Genomic DNA, 18,240 nt, shown 5'->3' with positions numbered 1-18,240 from the left:
TAATTTGTTTTAAAGTTCAGTGGAAGAATAGATCAACGCATTGGTTAATGTTGATGGATCCAAAATGGTTAAACAAAATAAGCCCGGATCGGAGTGTTTTCATTATCCAAAGGGTTTTTGAAAGTTAGTCAAACAAAAGAATGTCAGCTGCTCCTCGCACCTCATGATGTCATCAACAATGGGCCGCGCGCGCGCACACGCACGCACGCACGCACGCACGCACACGCACCTCAGCTCATAAGTTCACACCTTGTTCATATGATTCGTTGCAGACACGATCATCATGGACGTGACCTCCCCTCCACCTATGAATGGTAAGCGTGTACGAGGAACATCTGAAACCTTGAGAAGCATTGAGATTATTTCCTGGAAATAGCCTCCATAAGACGTGATGTCTTCCAATCAGACCTGTTCTCCTCTAGTTCAGCTCCTCCAGTTCTCATTCATTGTTGACTATTCAATGTGAGATATGTCACTATAATTCGACTTCTGACCTACTGCATTTGTGTTTAATTATTGGGATAGTTCTTTGGCTATTTAATAATTATGAGAATTTTTGGGGTATTTTGGGGATATATAGTGCAACACGTTTCATCATTGTATTTCATTTTATTTCATATGAACGGTTGTCTTGATATTTTCCAGTCACCACAGCCGCTCCCATGCACACAGAGTCCACCGTTATTGGAGGTAACTATAAAGTTTTAAGCCTTTTAGAAATCTTTTCCTTTTCCTTAAGTGCCGTAAAAGTCCCTTCATCCAGATGGTGTTTGCTGCTGTGCTCCTCCCAGTGGTGCTCCTGGTGACCCTAGCAGTGGTGGGCTTCCTACTCTACCGCTATCTGTGCCACAACAAAGGCGCCTACCGGACCACCGGGGAGCCTGCCCCGGGAGAGGACCTGGCAGAAGACCACAAACCAAACCAGGCTCCCAATGACAAGAAGGAATACTTTATATGAACCCTGGTTAATGCTGACCAGCATGCCGAGGAAATGAATGGACCTTGTTGGACACACAGAGAAGAGATGGATGAATGGGAGTATTATCTGTTCTGCTGTGTGCTGTCTGCCCTACGTGGAATGTGTTCTTATTTGTGCTGCAACAGGCCAAAAGCAGGAATGAAAAAAGGGGAATGAAAAAAAAAAAGTGAACATGGATGTGTAGCCACTGAGCAGCTGCCCGTGAGAACAGGTGTTTACAGACATAAGGCGTGAGCAGGTGGTTCCCTCCATTTTTGTCTAGGTCATCATTGTGACGAGGTGCTTTGACAATCAATATTTTAGCCAGGATTAGTTTTTACTATGCAGTATCTGTTATATTCCCGATGTATACAGCACATCAGTCATTTCAGGATGTTTTTTGAAATGGTCAAAACAGTTTTTTTAATAATGTGCAATTTTTGTTTTTCTCTTGTTGCACGTGCCTTGTATTTTTATGTTTGCCGTTTGTTACACAGAAACAGAATTGTCAGTTTTGCCAAATATAGAGGACACTGATTTATTTTTTTGAATACGTAATTATTTGATCCGAGAATTTAAACAATTATGTAAGATACCCACAATATTTCAACTTTATTCCATGAAACGCCATGTCTACACTATTACAGTATATTTGTCATCAAATGTGCCAATACTATGTCTTTTGTTAACTAGCTGCAAATTGACAGCAATTTTGGATTTACAGTAACCATAATATAAACTAAATTACCATAATGGAATAATTAATGAACAATGAATAGGAAAACTAACTACTGGTCATAAAAACTAACATTTTGTCATAGTATACATATCCGTTTTCTAGATAAAATCAAGATAAACGGTCATTTCAAATTTCCAAAATAACATTTATTCTAATTTGTCATTTTAAATTTTAAGTTTAATGTAAAAAGTTAAGTGCACCCAAGTTCTTGCAAAGAGTTCCCCTTGACATGTCTCAGCAAATTGAAGTGACACTCATCTCCTTTTAGTAATCTTAAAAGATAGAAGCCATACCAAAGCTCATCAAATCACCTCAGTACACATTACAAAATAGTTTAGAGAATCCCTGACTAAATGTCCATAATCCAAAGACAATTCCATTCCATGCTGGCTGTGGTTGGCATGGCGACTACTGATTAACCTGTAGATTACAGTTCTTCATATTGCTGGGACTAGGCCACCATTCTGTTGCATTAAAAACACAATTAAATCTTAAGTAGGACAAAAATATCATGTAATGACAAAAAAAGGTTTAAAGGCTGTGGCCAAAAAGAACCAAATTGTTCCAAGCTGAGGAATACAACAGCACATTCTGCAGCCATGCATCGCTTTTATCTGATATTTTTGCAGTTAATGCAGTTGTTTCTTGTCAGCTCTCGGTGACCTCGTCAGGCTGACATTGAGGAAAAACAAACGAGAAGCTCCATTTGACAACTATGGAATTCGTTGTGCTGGCCACAGCTATTAAGACCAATTGCTATGTCGGATACCCAGTGACACATGTTACTAAACACTAAAAATCCACTCAATCAGCTGATTGTATGCATACCGGCAGGAAATCCTGACATTACCTTAATATCGTATTCATAAGTACATCTTCTTTAGGTTAATTAATAAGCATAAGTGTCCTGGTTAAGTAGGTGTGCAGGCAGTGATGCTAGTAAAAGGTAAAACTGCAGTTGGGCATATTTTATGAACAGACCATGTTTAATGTTAAAGAAGTATTCTAAAATACTAAAATACTACAAAGCACAGAGTCGTCATACGTTTGTTAACAAAGAAAAGAACATAAAAAAGCAGTTGCTATGCGTGGGTCTTCGCAGATTTTCAAAGCAGTGCATTTTTAGATGAATTAACTCAAGGGTTCATATCACTCTGGCTATCAAATACAAAGGCTTTTGCAATGATATGTTGGCTTCAAAATCGTGACATAAAAACATTCACAACACATTCACACATGGTAGCACTATAGAACAGGTCTTTGGTACAACCAGCTTCTTGGTTATACGAAACAAATGTTTTAGGCTAACAAATAATGTAATTAAAAAATCTGCATATAAATAAAAAAAGGAAAGCAGAAATTAAGGAGTCACTTGACATCGTGATTGGTTACACATGGATATTAAAAAGGTTGTATTATTTCCTAAATGTAATAAAATATTTTAAACAGATCATGCCAGAGTACATACATAAAACACAAGAAGAAACAGCAAGTAATAGTTGTTGCAGTCCATACAATAATCAACTAAGTGTAAAACGCTGGGTATCCGACTCTAAAACAACAATGGTAGAAAACCAAACAACTAAAATGTTGACACCAACCACTCCATTTTACTCAGCTCACTATTAGGACTCGATTTAAAATTCCTTCTTTTAGGTTTACTTAAGTTACTTTGCTTTAATATGCGGATATCTCGAGTGCTCTTTGGCACTTGTTCATTTTATCTACCAGTTGCCCGACAAGGTACAGTAAACCACTTATCTAGTGCTTGACTAATGCCGTAAGCTATTTTTTGTTATATGTTCCTCAAATTGATCAGGTAACATGGAGCCTGTAGAAGTGTGACATGGACATTTTGCTTATAGCATTTAGGCTTCAAGGCTTTTAGTATGTCCAGAATTTAAGACAGAATATGAATGTGAAGTAGAATGCAAAACATTTCAAACATGAGCTTCACTCAATACAAAGGAACATCTAAAACACAAGATTTTCCGGATTTAATCCACAAAGAATTTCAAAAGAACCAGTTTGGGGGGGAATTTTGGATTGACCGAATCTGATAAAGGATTCTTGGAATGAATTTCTGAAAGACTTTTTTTTTTTTTTCGACAGCCACTCTGGGCAGTGGTCTCAATCAATTGTAAAAATGCCGTAGCAAGTGGAATACTGTACCTATTAATAGGGCTCTAAGTTATTACATTCTGTTAGGTGATATCAGTATCATGGCGTGACTGAGCAGCCTTAAAAGGGAGGCATATGGGATGGGGTGTAAGGGCATAGTCGCGTTGGAAGAAGGGAATGAGGTTGGGAATACAGGGAGGAAGGAAAAGGGGAGGGGGATTCGTCGAGAATGGCTGCCGTTACCAGATGGTATAACCTCCACCGGAGCTTCCCAGGAAGAAATTATTCTTGCGCTGTGCCATCACAACATTAGCACCCTGCATGGCCGCCAGCTGAGCGGCATTTGGGGGGTGTCCAGGGGGTGGGGGCTGGAACAGGAGAATAAAAAGGGTCAACGTGGGTACGCAAAAACAAATCAAGTACCGATGTGTTTTAATGTTGTGGAATTTATCATAACTCATTTCAAGAAGCATGAAAGTAGGAAACAGTTGATATAGAGTGTCACTCTATATGTCACATATAGAGTGTGACCAAATTCCAATATAGGGGTTTAATACTTATTATTTATAAGTACTTCTCATTACACATATTCTTGTAATATGCAGCGTCTCACCGGAATGGAAACACTGCTGGTGGCCCCGAAGCGTGCCCCGGCATCATAGCCTCCATCTACCATCACTGTTGAGCCAGGGGGGTACATGGCTCCCATCTGATAGTAAGCCATTGGGACATTCTGGCCGACTGCCCCCACTGGAATGTGCTGCTGCATGGGCATGAACATCTGTGCCCCGGGGTATGGAGAGGACATCTGAGGTACCTGGCCAGGCACCTGGGGTGGAAGCACAAATCTGGGCTGGTATATCTGTAAAGAGGGAGAATTGATTCAATAAATGTTCAATATATTAATTGGAATAGGATTAAACGAAGATATTTTTGTGATTGCTAGTGATGTGTATTTAGGAGCTACTTAGTTCTCTCCATAACTTACCTCAGAGTATGCAGGAGGTGCATCAGTGTATGGAGGCGCCTGAGGGGATACTTGCATCGCAGGAGGGTAGATAGGTGCGCTGTTCTGTTGAGGGTACAACCCTTGCTGGGGATATGAACCTGAAAAGCAAAAGATAAATAAATATCGACCAAAAAATTAAATAATAAATAACATAATAATAATTAAAACACCCATGGGCGATTTCGCTATATATGTAGGGTTGTAGCTCTTTTTATTTTTTTATTTCGTTCTCCATAGAAATCCATGGTGATGGATGAATCGTGAGGTTTAATGTGATTTGATGGCTATCGTTCAGTTATACAAACGATGACCTCGAAGATCGCCGTCAGACGCATTCGCGATTTCTCACGAAATGCGATCGTAGACTGTCATTATTTCCTTCTTTTTCAACAGATGGGAGAAACAGAAAGATAGCCAGAGGCAAAAAATAAAAAGTCATCTAGTTAGACTTAGAGAGACAGCTTTGTCTCGAAGATCTGAGCAGACAATAGAGAGCGTTACGGGGAAAACGGCCACAGATCAACGTTAGTGGCATTAACATGTAAAAAACGATGGTGACATTGATTAAGGACAACCAACTCAGTTACTGTGAACGCTCAACTTCAATCGAGATTAGATGAAGCTGTCAAAAAACCGACACAATAGCAACAATGCAAACAGAAACACAATCTCATCAGGTAAATCATTGTTGTGCTGATACGTTAAACCCGCTCGTACTCGAGATTCGGCGACATTTATCCATCTAGTTACATAACGCGAGCAGGTTCCACTAATCAAGACGTATGATGTCCATCCGAGGCTTACCTTTGTTATTCATGGTTCTGTATTTTGTAGAATAAGATAGCTTGAAAGGATAAACGCAGATTCAGGTGTCTTAACGGGGCCTTGTGACAGGTTACACTACACTTCCTTGTTTTCCAGCTTGTTGTGGCGCTAGCGGTTACGTCACTCAGATGGGGTTGGTTATGAAACTGCTTGCGCCACCTATAGGTTACTGTCACGGGTCTGAGCCAGTTTAGGCTGGGAGATGATCCTTCATTGTACCGGTTTGTCGCTCTGCTACAAACAACACCCGGTATGTTCACTTCCTCTGAGCTGTACACGCCAGGCCAGTTGACAATCCCAAGCGCTAGTAGAAGAATGAGAAAATGACACAAATATCGACATCAATGAGAATGCATGCGTCGTTTTACAAAGCAATATCCAAAACATGTAACTCGAACTCGAATATCCCTTTATTGGAAGTCCCTCCCTCTATCACAGATAAAATCAATGCAATAGAAAGTCCCAACTTCCCTTCCAATAACGCTCATTTGAAGCATCTCTTCCCGTGCTTTTCGTCGCGAGATGAGAACGCCTAGGAACGAGGCGGTAACATTTATCAGAAAGTAGGTACATTATTAGCAGACACTTTTATCAGTAGTAATTTACATCTACGTTTTCCTTAGAAAGCTTCGTGAATTCCATCCAAAGATATGGATGGTGTGCAACAAAAAATGTCAAATGTATCTAGACCTTCTTGCCCCTAAAGTGTCTTATTCGCCTGCTATACAAATGTTATATTAGAATGCTCACATTCATGGTTAGGACATGTTTTTATGGTTTGTCGAACAATTGATTTTAAGGTTAATACATTATCATTATCAAATATTTTAACAAACACTGTATCCGCCTAATAGACTGTCTGCATGAATGTTATGTATTTAATGTCTAATGTTCTGAATATAGGCACATACTTTGTGTTTCTGCCTAAAGACCTACATACAAATACAAACGCACAATAGCCCACCCCTCTCCCCCTTGTATGATGCACTTTCCCTTTAAGAGGGATGCACTGTCCCTTTAAGAGAACCGCAGCTCCACTGAAGTCGAGGCAGACATTTTTCAATGCAAGGCTTTTTTTCTTGCATAAATTATGTTCATGACGTAGTGCAAAGGGCCACATTTTTCTAATTTTCCTTTACTTTACAACAGATAATGGCTTTTTAATTTGACACCCGGAGGATTTCTGATGATTTGAATTGTTGTCCAAAAGGAAAACGTCATTAAATATTGAGAAATAGGAGATCCTCACATTGCAACCCCTCCTTATCAATGCAAATGCCTCTTTTGTGTGCAGTCACAGCGCCTGTCTGGAAGCTGAGATGAATTTTTAATTATGTGTGACTGAAACAAATTGTGACAAGGACCATTTAGAAGGGGAGGACAACTGAAAATAAAATAGATCTGCTTGGTAAGTTGCAAATAATTCCCACCCGTCTAATACTGCCCGCCGCGTATCCCTATGTAGCGACGAAGCGCGGCGAGAGGAAATGAGTTTGGGTTAATATGCAATGCTCGTAATTAGCATAATTTATATATTTATGATAAAGAGAGGGAAACACATTATATTCGGTCTCTAGGCATGGGGTTGAGACGCGATCTGTCGCGCACACCGGGTGGTAACAGTTTGTTCCCAAAAGTAGCCGTCGCGGCGAGACTTTTATTGCCGCGAATGGGGGTGGGGTGGTGGTCGTTATCCCCAGCTGAAGTTTTGACAGATCACCATTTGTAAAGAGGGTCCTACTGTCAGAAAATGGTCATCATTGTATTTTTTGAGCTTTTGATTCATCACTGACGACCGCCTCATGTACATTGCAGCTCCTTCATTCATGTTCTCCCAAAACGTGTTCAAGTACAACAGAGAGGGTGGGCCTGTTTAGGCCCATCAAATATAATCTATTCATAGCGTGACAGAAATAGCCATGAATCAAAGAAAAAGTCCTAACCATGTGTCCATGTCTTATGCTTTCCCCTCAAGATACCCACACTATTTATGGTTCCCCGGTCCGTGTCCCCGCCGTGTGCAAACCCTGATAGTAGTTTTTGTTTATGGTTGTCGTAAAGTATACATATAAGTGACTACATGCATTGGTGTCTTCCTTATGTTGTCACAGAATTCAAGCTGCAGAGGGGTTGTATGTGTGCTAAAAACATGGACTCACAGGACATCCCTGCTAAGGCTGCCCCACTTACTGTCAATGAACAGGTACCCCCCGCCTCTAACTGCAAGAATACTAAACTGATTTAAACCCTGGGTAGCTTTGAGATCATTGACTGATGTCGCCTTCATTTACCATATCATAACTATAACATGCAATACTCTGCTTTACCACTACCCTCAACTTGATGCGTTTTTGTGTACCAATCTGCTGCCATGCTTATTGATCAAATATATTTGTTTTCCTTCGGCAACATTCTATGTAGACACGGTCAGCAAACATAAGCAATGCTTCTTGTTATGAATGCTAAGAACGCTTGAGAGAGCATTGCTTGATCTGCTTGTGGGCTGATGCACTTGTACTTGCTTTGGGGGACCCATGCTCTAATCATTTGTCTTTTTTTGTGTGTTTTGTTTTGGTTCACTGTGTCCTAACATATGCTTGGCCTCTCTGTTCTCCGTAGCCATTCACTGTCTGACTGCAGAAGTCTTTATTCAGCCATTTAGTTCCTGCACTTTGAAATTTCCTGCCAAAGACCACCAGGTATGCATCCTCTCTCTTCCTGCGTTGTCTCTGCACCTTGCCCTTCAGCCAAGGTTGTCTTGCTGCCCGTCCCCTCGGTCCGTCATTATCCCTTCATCCCATGAGTCACGTGTCTCTCTCCAAACCGGGTTCAATATGGCTAGGTTAGGTGCCGAGACCTAACCCCAACCCTGAAGAATATTGACTGAATAATCAGTATAAATGCGGAAATGTTTTGTAAAAAAAATAAAAAGGTTTGACAAAAATGGCTGTATTTAGATGGGATAGACTTAAACATAGATAAAATTAGGAATCTTTGAGACCAGGGTTGTATAAAGCAACATCAACAAAGGATTGCATGAAAAAGATAAGCACCAGATCAGGTATGATGGATGGATTAGATGACGCATCGAACATGCTTACTCTCATAATGTAAGATGAGCTGTAGGAAGGGTTCTTCCGAAGGGACTGCAAGGGTCAATTTACGTTACTTGAACTGTATTTTGCTTTCTGTTAACCCTTGAACCCTGGCTGTGTTTCAGGTGATTGTAATGTCTGGCCATGAGACGATCCGTGTGCTAGAAGTAGAGGTAGACTCTTCCACTGCGTCCTCGTTATCAGATGACAAAGTGGAATCCAGGTTGGAAGGAAGAGACGACCAGGCCCCGAAACAACCTGACGTCAGCAGCATCCAAGACACACCTACTGCCACTAAGATCGCTAGGGGAGCAGGTAATTCCTCCAAATGGTGATGCATTGCAATACCACTAAAGCTGCCTTATAGTTGCCTGGATGCGCCGTTTGTGAGGTGCATAACCATTGAGATTTGTAGTTGCTGTTTGGCCCACTCATTGGTGTGGATGATATGGCAACCCGGCCCCCGACAGAGCGGCCCTGGAAGCCCAGGTGGGCAGGTGATACAGGCGGTCTAACACCCGTTTCCCCCAGAGGGCGCCAGGGACCGCTTTAGCGCGGCCCCACTCAACGTAAATGGGAAACACCTGCGAAGGATGAAGGCAATCAGACGCAGGTGAGGGGTATAAAGGAGAAGCGGATACGTGGTCTAAGGAGAATGTGTGGGTCCAGTACAGGATCTCGGACCGGACCGAGATTCCCTCCCCGTACGGACCATTGCTCCAGAGACTCGTTCCAGAGGAGACCGACGGACTACACAGGCGGACCGCCGCATCCGAAGACCGTGACAGCGCATGAGAGAGGACCGGAGAGTCCACAGTGGCTCACGGAGCCCAGACTTTGATTTGTAGTTTTACCGTGGTGGGAGATACACCATGCTATGATTTGGATTCAATAAATGCGGCTTTTTCAGCTTTTTTCGCATCCGAGACTTGCACTGATTCTGACCTGCACCCGGACAGGCCTTCTTTATAGGGTAGCAGAGAGGGGGGGAGTAATAACAGAGCAGTTGGTTGTGCCTCGCCCATATATCAGTAAGGTCCTCTTCATGGCCCACACGCACGTCTTAGGGGCCCACCTAGGCATGGACAAAACTAGGGGTCGGATCCTAGACAGGTTCTACTGGCCCGGGATAAAAAAGGATGTTACAGAGTACTGCCAGGCGTGTCTGGAGTGCCAGCGCACTGCCCCTAGACCCTCGACCCGAAGTCTGTTGATCCCGATGGCCATTATAGAGGTACCCTTCGACCGGCTGGCACGAGACATTGTGGGGCCTCTCCCAAAATCCAGCCGGGTCCATTGATAAATATTAGTCATGGTGGACTATGACCCCCACTACCTGGAAGCCCTGCCCCTCTGCGCCGCAACCGCTAAGGCAGTAGCCCGGGGCTAATGCTGCTTTTTAGTCGTGTGGGGACAACACAGGAGATTTTAACGGACCAGGGGGTCCTTTTTTATATCACGAGTGCTAAAGGAGCTTCTTAGTCTGCTACAGGTGAAGCAGCTGAGGACTTCGTTACATCACCCCCAGACAGACGGGCTTGTTGAAAGGTTCAACAAAACCCTTAAGCAGAAGCTGAAGAAGGCCATGGAGACGGACGGATAAAAACTGGGACCAGTTCCTTCCCCACGTCCTCTTCGCAGTTTGCGAGGTAACCCAGGCCTCCACAGGGTTCTCCCCCTTTGAACTGCTATATGGACGGCGGCCAAGGGGACTCCTGAACCTGGCTAAAGAGGTGTGGGAGAGCCGACCCTCCCCCCATCGTACCCTGGTGGACCACGTCGAACAGGTACGGGAGAGAATGGCTCAGGTCTGGCGCATAGTCCGGAACACCTTCACAAGGCACGGCAGGCCCAGGCTCGGAACTACAACCGCGGGGCCCAGCTGCGCCTCTTCCGGCCGGGTGAGCGGGTTCTGGTCCTCATTCCGACAGCCGAATACAAGTTCCTGGCCAAGTGGCAGGGACCGTATGAGGTGGTCGACCGTGTGGGGGAGTTGAACTACCGGGTGCGGCACCCAGCTGTACCATGTTAACCTCCTCAAACAGTGGAAGGCCGTGACAACCCTACCGGTTCCGGCCCCCTCGGCCCTTGTCGCCCGGCAAGGCGGGCCCGAGGTCCCGATGGGAGACGACCTCAGCCCAGCCCAGAGCCAGGACCTCGCCGACGTTGTGCTGCAGCACCAGGACGTGTTCTCAGAGATACCCGGTAGAATAACAGTCGCTCAACACGACATCAGCTCCGAGTGATCGAGGAATCCCACAGCGCCTGGTCCAGTCCAGTCGTCCTGGTCCCGAAGCCAGACGGCTCTTTTAGATTCTGTAATGACTTTAGGAGACTGGATGAGGTCTCGGAATTCAACGCTTACCCAATGCCACGGGTCAATGAACTAATAGAGCGGCTCGGCCCCGCTCGCTACCTCACCACCTCACCACCCTCGACCTCACCAAGGATATTGGCAGGTTCCCCTCACAAAAACTGCCTGGGAGACTAATCAGTGCACGGTACTCCCCTTTGGCGTACATGGCGTCCCGGCCACCTTCCAGCGCATGATGGACCGTCTCCTGCAACCACACCAGGCCTACGCCGCCGCCTACATCGCTGATATCACCATCCATAGCGCCAGCTGGGACGTCCACCTGCGCCACCTACGGGCGGTCCTGGGGGAGCTGAGGAAGGTGGGTCTCACCGCCAACCCAGCCAAGTGCCATCTTGGCTAAGAGGAGGCCTCCTACAAGGGCTACAGAGTCGGACGCAGGAACGTCCGACCTCAGGAGGTCAAGGTAAAGACCATCCTTGGCTGGCCCCGCCCCACCACCAAGAAGCAGATAAAGTCTTTCCTCGGTCTTGTGGGATATTATCAGAGATTCATTCCTGGTTTCGCCACTCTGGCAAGCCCCCTCCATGACCTTACCCGGAAGGCTCTACCAGAGCGTGTAACCTGGTCAGAGGCAGCAGAAGGGGTATTCAGGCTACTTAGACAAGCCCTCTGCTTTGTGCCCATCCTACTAACTCCTGACTTTACTCTATCTTTAATAGTACACTCCGATGCCTCAGAGGTGGGCCTTGGGCCAGTTCTCTCACAGGTCTAGAACACGGAGGAACATTCGGTAACCTATATCAGTCGGAAACTCCTCCCCAATGAAATGAACTACTCCACCGTGGAGAAGGAGGCCCTGGCCATCAAATGGGTTTTGGACAAGCTGCGGTACTAACTCCTGGGCCGGGAATACCACCTGGTGACGGACAACGCCCCACTCAAGTGGATGGCCACCACCAAGGATGCCAACACCAGGGTAACGAGATGGTATCTGTCCCTACAGGACTACCGGTTCAAGATGGACCACCGACCATGGCGGGAGCACGCAAACGCCGATGTCCTGTCCCGGCAGTCAGAGGCACCCCGGGGCTTCATCAAAGGGTGGAGGAGTGTGGCAACCCGGCCCCCGACAGAGCGGCCCTGGAAGCCCAGGGGGCAGGTGATACAGGCGGTCTAACACCCGTTTCCCCCAGAGGGCGCCAGGGACCGCTTTAGCGCGGCCCCACTCAACGCAAATGGGAAACACCTGCGAAGGATGAAGGCAATCAGACGCAGGTGAGGGGTATAAAAGAGAAGCTGATACGCGGTTAAGGAGAACGTGCGGGTCCAGTACAGGATCTCGGACCGGACCGAGATTCCCTCCCCGTACGGACCATTGCTCCAGAGACTCGTTCCAGAGGAGACCGACGGACTACACAGCCGGACCGCCCGCATCCAAAGGCCGGGACAGCGCATGAGAGAGGACCGGAGAGTCCACAGCGGCTCACGGAGCCCAGACTTTGATTTGTAGTTTTACCGTGGCGGGAGATAGCCCATGCTATGATTTGGATTCAATAAATGCGCCTTTTTCTGCTTTTTTTGCATCAGAGACTTTCACTGATTGGGGGGAGGCGGGGCAAGACGGAACCGGGTTACCACAATGCACAGTTCACAAGTTCCAAAATATCAGAGACGTGCGACGCGCAACACATCGACATTTGAACCGTGCGCCAGCTTGATCAGTTCACCCAATGCGACTATAAATTAGGTTCAAGCTGTTTACGCCATTGGTCCAGGACTTGCTTACTCCAAATCTAACCAATGACGTCTATGTTCCAAGTTTAGCTGAAAAAGGTAGACTAAAAAGGTCCAAGGTTTTGGCAAATGTGAATTCATGATTTGAATTGCCGGTATCATTTCAGAACGTATTGTATGAAAATATATGGTATCATCACAGTTGTGGGAGGTCAGTTTTGCCAAAAGATCTTGAAATAATTTCACATGGCAAAAATAACATCAGACCTGTTATAAATATACACTTCTACTGTTTGTTCAGATGTCAGAGAGCAGCAGGTCATAACCGTGGATGCCACAGGCCCCGCCATCCAAACACTAGCGCCAACCATTCCTATCAGTGCAGCCCTACCCCAAACGCAGGCCACCCTACCCATCAACATACAGGCATGTCCGCAGGTATGTTAACGACGATCACAAGCTCAACACACTAATCACTCACTAATTCACTGAGTGCCTTCTCCACCTCAAGATACAAGATTTTAGAAATTATATTTGTCACATACAAGTAAATATAGTGAAATATTATTGCATCAAACTCCTAAGCAGTGCATATGCCAAGAACATCACACTTAGAAAGCTAGGCTATAAACAAAATATCGGATAAAAATATCCCAAAATATACAACACATGTTATAAGTGAACACTGCAAATACTTTAAATGGCACTAGTGCAAGGAAAAGTGTCAGTGAAGAGTTTATGACTCATTGTTCAAGGCTCTGATAGCTTGTAGGAAGAAACTCCTCCACAGAGAGCCTCATCATCGCTTTATCCCCGCCCAAAGTTGCTGACGCAAGAGAGCTTTGCCCAGCTGATGACGGGGATGATGGCCCAAGCGGGGTCCCTGGGCCAACCCCTGCTCATCCCCCTCAGCATGGCCGGGTCCCTGGGGGGCCAGGGGGGCCTGGCTGTGCTCACACTCCCCACCACCAATGTAGCTACGCTGCCCGGATTAACTGCAGCCACCACAGCCGGGGACCTCCTCAAACTGCCCTTAGCAGGCCTTCAAGGTACTGCGCTTGGTGGTTTGATTAGATGAGTATAATGATAATGTAATGTGATTAAATAAAGGGAGTGAGGAGAAACGCCACGTTCGTTGATCAGTCATTCAGGGCATGTAAGGTTATAAGAGAGGCTATTATGCATCAAAGTATATATACATGTTTTAGTAAAAGTAGGTGTTCAATTATTCTATAATTACAAGCTAATATAAATAAATGCAATGCTATCCATCCAGCTGCTGACCCCTACTCCTTTCTTACATCAAGACAAGTACATGTTATGTTTTGCCATTATGTTTTGCATGTATACTTCTCTCTGATTTGATTGCTTAGCTGAACGTGTTATAATTGCTGATCCTGAGGTCTGCGTGATCTCTTTCCTCAACAATGACCGTTGGTTGTTTCTCTCCAAGCTGCGACCGTGCTCAACTCCCTGCAGCCTCAGCTGCAGACGACCGCCGCCACCTTGTTCCAGCCGCAGGCCGCCTCCCTGCAGCAGGTGACGTCTCAGCCCACGCAGGTGACCGGCACCCAGGTGACGGCGAGCCAGGTGGCCGCAGCCCAGATGGCCTCGGCGATCGCTACCACCATGGCTCAGCCCGGCATCTCCTTGGCGGCGCTGCAGACCGCCGGGCTCTCGCTCAACCCCGCCATTGTGAGTTTAGCGTTTTTTTACCTGCGAACAAGAAGTAGGTTGTAGACAGATTGAGGACGTTGTTTGAAGCATGTTAGGCGCGCAGCATGATACGTGTTTTTCTGGTAGAGGTTGAGGACTATAGGTTAACCGCGTTTCGTTGACCTGAGATTAATACGTTCAACATCCGAAAAAGTGTTTTTCTGAATTGTGGCACTATCTCTTTTTGATAACAGTGCTAACATTGGTATCCAGTTTCCAGTCGCTTAGACCTCTGCATTGATAAACGAGTACAGCTACGGTCGTTGATCATTTAAGTTGTATCTTGTTTTTAGTTCAGCGCTGCATCCTTCGGAGCACAGCCCCAGTTCCTGAGTTCGCTCACCTCCACTCCCATCTTCACCACGGCCATGTCCAATATGACGGGCATCACCAGCCAGGTCATCACCAACGCTCAAGGACAGGTGGGTTTCCGTGGGGCATCTGCTACCTATGTTCTGCTTATGCTATGTGTGTATGGATTATTGTGATTCAAGAGCCATTACACACACATTATTATTCATTGTATGACATCTTTTACCAATGATGGCTATTACTTATTACGGATGTTACTAATGACGGCTCTTATTAGTCAATATTGGATTTTGTTGTACTTCAACACTATAGTTAGTTTGTAAAAATTATGTTCACACCATTAATCGAACAACAGGATAATAAACTTGTTATGAGTAATGCAAGTATTTTATGTATTTTCTATTATTGGTTGGTTGAATTTTATATATATATAAAAAAAAAAAAGCTAACGCTGTGATAGAAGAAGAGGCCGAGACGGTCGTACTGAGCGACCTGAATAATGTGCTCTGGTTCTCTAAAGGTCATCGGGACGCTGCCGCTCCTTCTGAACCCCGCCTCTCTGGGCGGAGCGGCCACTCACGCCCTCCCCCTGCAGGGGCTCCAGCTCCAGACCGTCGCCCCGCAGCTGCTGTTCAACGCCCAGGGCCAGATCGTGGCTACCCTCGGGGGCGGAGCCACCGCAGCCCCCATCGCTGCCGCCATGCTGCCTAAGGACTCTGCTGCGTCCGGCCTAAACAAGCCCAACATGCAGGTGGAATAGTTTAAATCAAAGTATGGCCGGTAGCCTTTTACCGATTTGAAATTGGAAAATGGGACATGGTACAAATGTCGATACACTGGCCCGGATAAAAGCATCCTTTTTTTTGAAGTGTTATGATGTGTGGCCCCGTCCCTTCTAGGCCTCGGTCACAACTGTCGCCCAGTCGCCCGTCATCATCGCCCCGCAGGCCTCTGTGAAGACAGCCGCCGCGCCCATCCCCATCTCCTGTGCAGACATAGCAACAGTGGGCCAGCTTGTCAGCAGTATGAACACCTGCTCCTCCACGCCCAGCATAAATCCCATAGCAGGGTATTTATAACTGGACTCAATTCTACTGTTTCCCCCCCCTCCCTCCTGCCTAGAGCCCCAGCATGCGGTCAACAATGAGGAGGGCATTAATCTGGAGGAGATCCGAGAGTTTGCCAAGAATTTCAAGATCCGCAGACTCTCCTTGGGACTGACGCAGACACAAGTGGGGCAGGCCCTGACAGCCACGGAGGGTCCTGCGTACAGCCAATCAGCTATCTGCAGGTAAGCCCCTCCCCCTTACCTGAACACAATGCATCCTCATGCATGCATCAGCATGCATTATAAGTCGTGTAGTAATTTAGATACATTTGATAAAAATATTTCATCTTTAATATAGAGGCCCTGCCGTCATTGAGATTAAACAGGGGTAATACTAAATTTGATTGTTAAAAAGCAGTAACATGGTGTTTATAGTGAGAGCTGGATGGAAAGGCATTCATCTTGTATCTGTGTCGGGCTAAATGATTCCAAGGGCAAGGTTTAATATATGACACAGGAGGACTGGGCTGCTCTTACACAGGGATGATTGTCCTGCAGCTTTTGTTCAGACACTTGGAATTACACACATCCATCTGTGGAGCCTGGGGGGCGATGCTGTAGTGTGTCGGTGATGCTGTGTTAGATTCATAATTTGTATGTTCAACAACATGCTTCTGAGTTAACCTAACTGACGGGTTGTGAAACGGCAGATTCGAAAAGCTGGACATCACGCCTAAAAGTGCCCAGAAGCTGAAGCCGGTGTTGGAGCGCTGGCTGGCGGAGGCGGAGCTCTGGAACCAGAAGGGCCAGCAGAATCTGATGGAGTTCGTGGGCGGGGAGCCGTCCAAGAAACGCAAGCGGCGCACCAGCTTCACGCCGCAGGCCATCGAGGTCCTCAACACTTACTTTGAGAAGAACGCCCTGCCCACGGGCCAGGAGATCACGGAGATCGCACGGGAGCTCAACTACGACCGCGAGGTGGTGCGGGTGTGGTTCTGCAACCGGAGACAGACGCTGAAAAACACCAGCAAGATAAACGTCTTCCAGGTGCAGTAGTACACTCTCCTTTCTGAGCCGAGGGAGCGCGGTGGTGAGCTGCTTGGACCTATACCAGGATGGCAGTGGGGAAGCGTTGAGAAGATGCAGATTGCATTGTATATAGCCACAGTGACTTGAGGTGAAAAAAAATTGAAATTCTAAGAAAATACAGGAAGAGACATAAGAGTGTCACGAAGAGTATGCAAAAAAAACATTTTTTAAGGTATGTATCGGTACGTTTGTGTAAAAGAGTCAGAATGCATGATTCTATATCATCAGATATGTTATTATTCTTCAATATATAAAATTGGCTATTATAATTTTTTTTTTTTTACACTTTTAACCATTTTTAAGTGACCATGTAACCTATAAACTAATGTGAGGAATCTTTGGATATAAACCGCCAGCCATTTTGAATTGTATAGCTGCTAATTTCTCATTTGTTTTATATATTCTGTATGATGTTTTAATGAAACTCAAGACAGCTTTCTGTTTCTTTTACCGCATTAACGGTTATCTTAAAGATCTAAAAGTGCGTCCGTTGTACATTTGATTTAGTTTTGAGGTAAACCAGGTGTAACCGTGAAATGTTGCCTTTTATAAAAGTGTTTATGGACTAATCTACATTTCACAACATGTCCTGGTTGATTTGTGCCAGATAAAAAAAAAAAAGCTATTCATAGTATGAGCTATGAATTAGGGAAGGAAAGTGAAATTAATGTTGAGCAAAATATTATGGTTCCAATTCTCCTTTTGAGAGAAGAATGAATCGGTTTCCTGTCTGCACGTACATTCTTTATAGCTGTGTGAATTGGAGACAAAAGAGAGGCAGTTTATTGTACCTCTATCAGTCCTTCCAATAATGCTTTGCACTTTAGTGGACTTTGGGACAAGCAAAATGGTTGCATATAGTATGTATGCATTCATAATTTTTTACTTAACCACTTTGGAGAATTGTAGCAGCTACTGGTTAAAAAATACAATCAACATGATGCCAAATGTCATCTGCTAATGTTAACATTATGCATATCCATGAAATAATATACTGTATTTAGTATTCAATTTGACCTTTCTTTTCATCCCATAATTTTATTAAAATATAACACTATGCCTTCAACATTTTACAAACGTTATATACATTATTGTGAAATGGAATGGGTCTGCGAATCAAACACTAAACAGGCATCATCCAGAACTGATCATCTTAATGTCAAGTTACAATATATTGGTTTGCTAAACCTTGTTGTTACAAAAAACGCTGTGTTGTCATTTTTGAACAAATAAAATATAAGATTCTTAGACTAATATTGTTATAGCTTTTGTTGTTT

General features: G+C 45.1%; 2 protein-coding genes across 4 annotated transcripts; one reads left to right on the top strand and one right to left on the bottom strand.

Annotated features, from left to right (window-relative positions):
- Nucleotides 1–3,736: 3,736 nt before the first annotated feature.
- On the bottom strand, nt 3,737–5,790 carry dazap2 (DAZ associated protein 2). Its single transcript, XM_060047132.1, has 4 exons — nt 5,632–5,790; nt 4,807–4,925; nt 4,432–4,680; nt 3,737–4,186 (listed from the first exon to the last, which is right to left on the bottom strand). Exons 1-4 carry the CDS (start codon nt 5,642–5,644, stop codon nt 4,058–4,060), a joined length of 510 nt encoding a protein of 169 aa, XP_059903115.1. The 5' UTR covers nt 5,645–5,790; the 3' UTR covers nt 3,737–4,057.
- Nucleotides 5,791–6,673: 883 nt separating this feature from the next.
- On the top strand, nt 6,674–18,217 carry pou6f1 (POU class 6 homeobox 1). Of its 3 annotated transcripts, XM_060046700.1 has the most exons (12): nt 6,674–7,060; nt 7,764–7,855; nt 8,272–8,351; nt 8,873–9,062; nt 13,100–13,236; nt 13,622–13,847; nt 14,252–14,493; nt 14,808–14,936; nt 15,347–15,577; nt 15,726–15,849; nt 15,949–16,117; nt 16,585–18,217. In XM_060046700.1, exons 4-12 carry the CDS (start codon nt 8,882–8,884, stop codon nt 16,928–16,930), a joined length of 1,785 nt encoding a protein of 594 aa, XP_059902683.1. In that variant the 5' UTR covers nt 6,674–7,060; nt 7,764–7,855; nt 8,272–8,351; nt 8,873–8,881; the 3' UTR covers nt 16,931–18,217. The 3 variants fall into 3 exon arrangements, with proteins under 3 accessions (XP_059902683.1, XP_059902745.1, XP_059902628.1); XM_060046762.1 differs by lacking the exon at nt 7,764–7,855; XM_060046645.1 differs by lacking the exon at nt 8,272–8,351.
- The last annotated feature ends 23 nt before the right edge of the window (nt 18,218–18,240 follow it).

The sequence above is a fragment of the Gadus macrocephalus genome, chromosome 1 (genome assembly GCF_031168955.1).
Source record: "Gadus macrocephalus chromosome 1, ASM3116895v1".
Classification (NCBI taxonomy): domain Eukaryota; kingdom Metazoa; phylum Chordata; class Actinopteri; order Gadiformes; family Gadidae; genus Gadus; species Gadus macrocephalus.
This window is presented reverse-complemented; position numbering and strand designations above follow the sequence as displayed.

Bases quoted from the DNA above. Each gene is read 5' to 3' on its own strand.
- dazap2 (XM_060047132.1), bottom strand. The intron at 4,681-4,806 runs GTAAGTTATGGA...CCCTCTTTACAG, and splicing joins CACCTCCTGCATACTCTGAG to ATATACCAGCCCAGATTTGT. The intron at 4,187-4,431 runs GTGAGACGCTGC...CTCCTGTTCCAG, and splicing joins CCAGCAGTGTTTCCATTCCG to CCCCCACCCCCTGGACACCC.
- pou6f1 (XM_060046645.1), top strand. From the start codon at position 7,787: ATGTGTGCTAAAAACATGGACTCACAGGACATCCCTGCTAAGGCTGCC. The intron at 14,494-14,807 runs GTGAGTTTAGCG...TCTTGTTTTTAG, and splicing joins TCTCGCTCAACCCCGCCATT to TTCAGCGCTGCATCCTTCGG. The intron at 14,937-15,346 runs GTGGGTTTCCGT...GGTTCTCTAAAG, and splicing joins TCACCAACGCTCAAGGACAG to GTCATCGGGACGCTGCCGCT.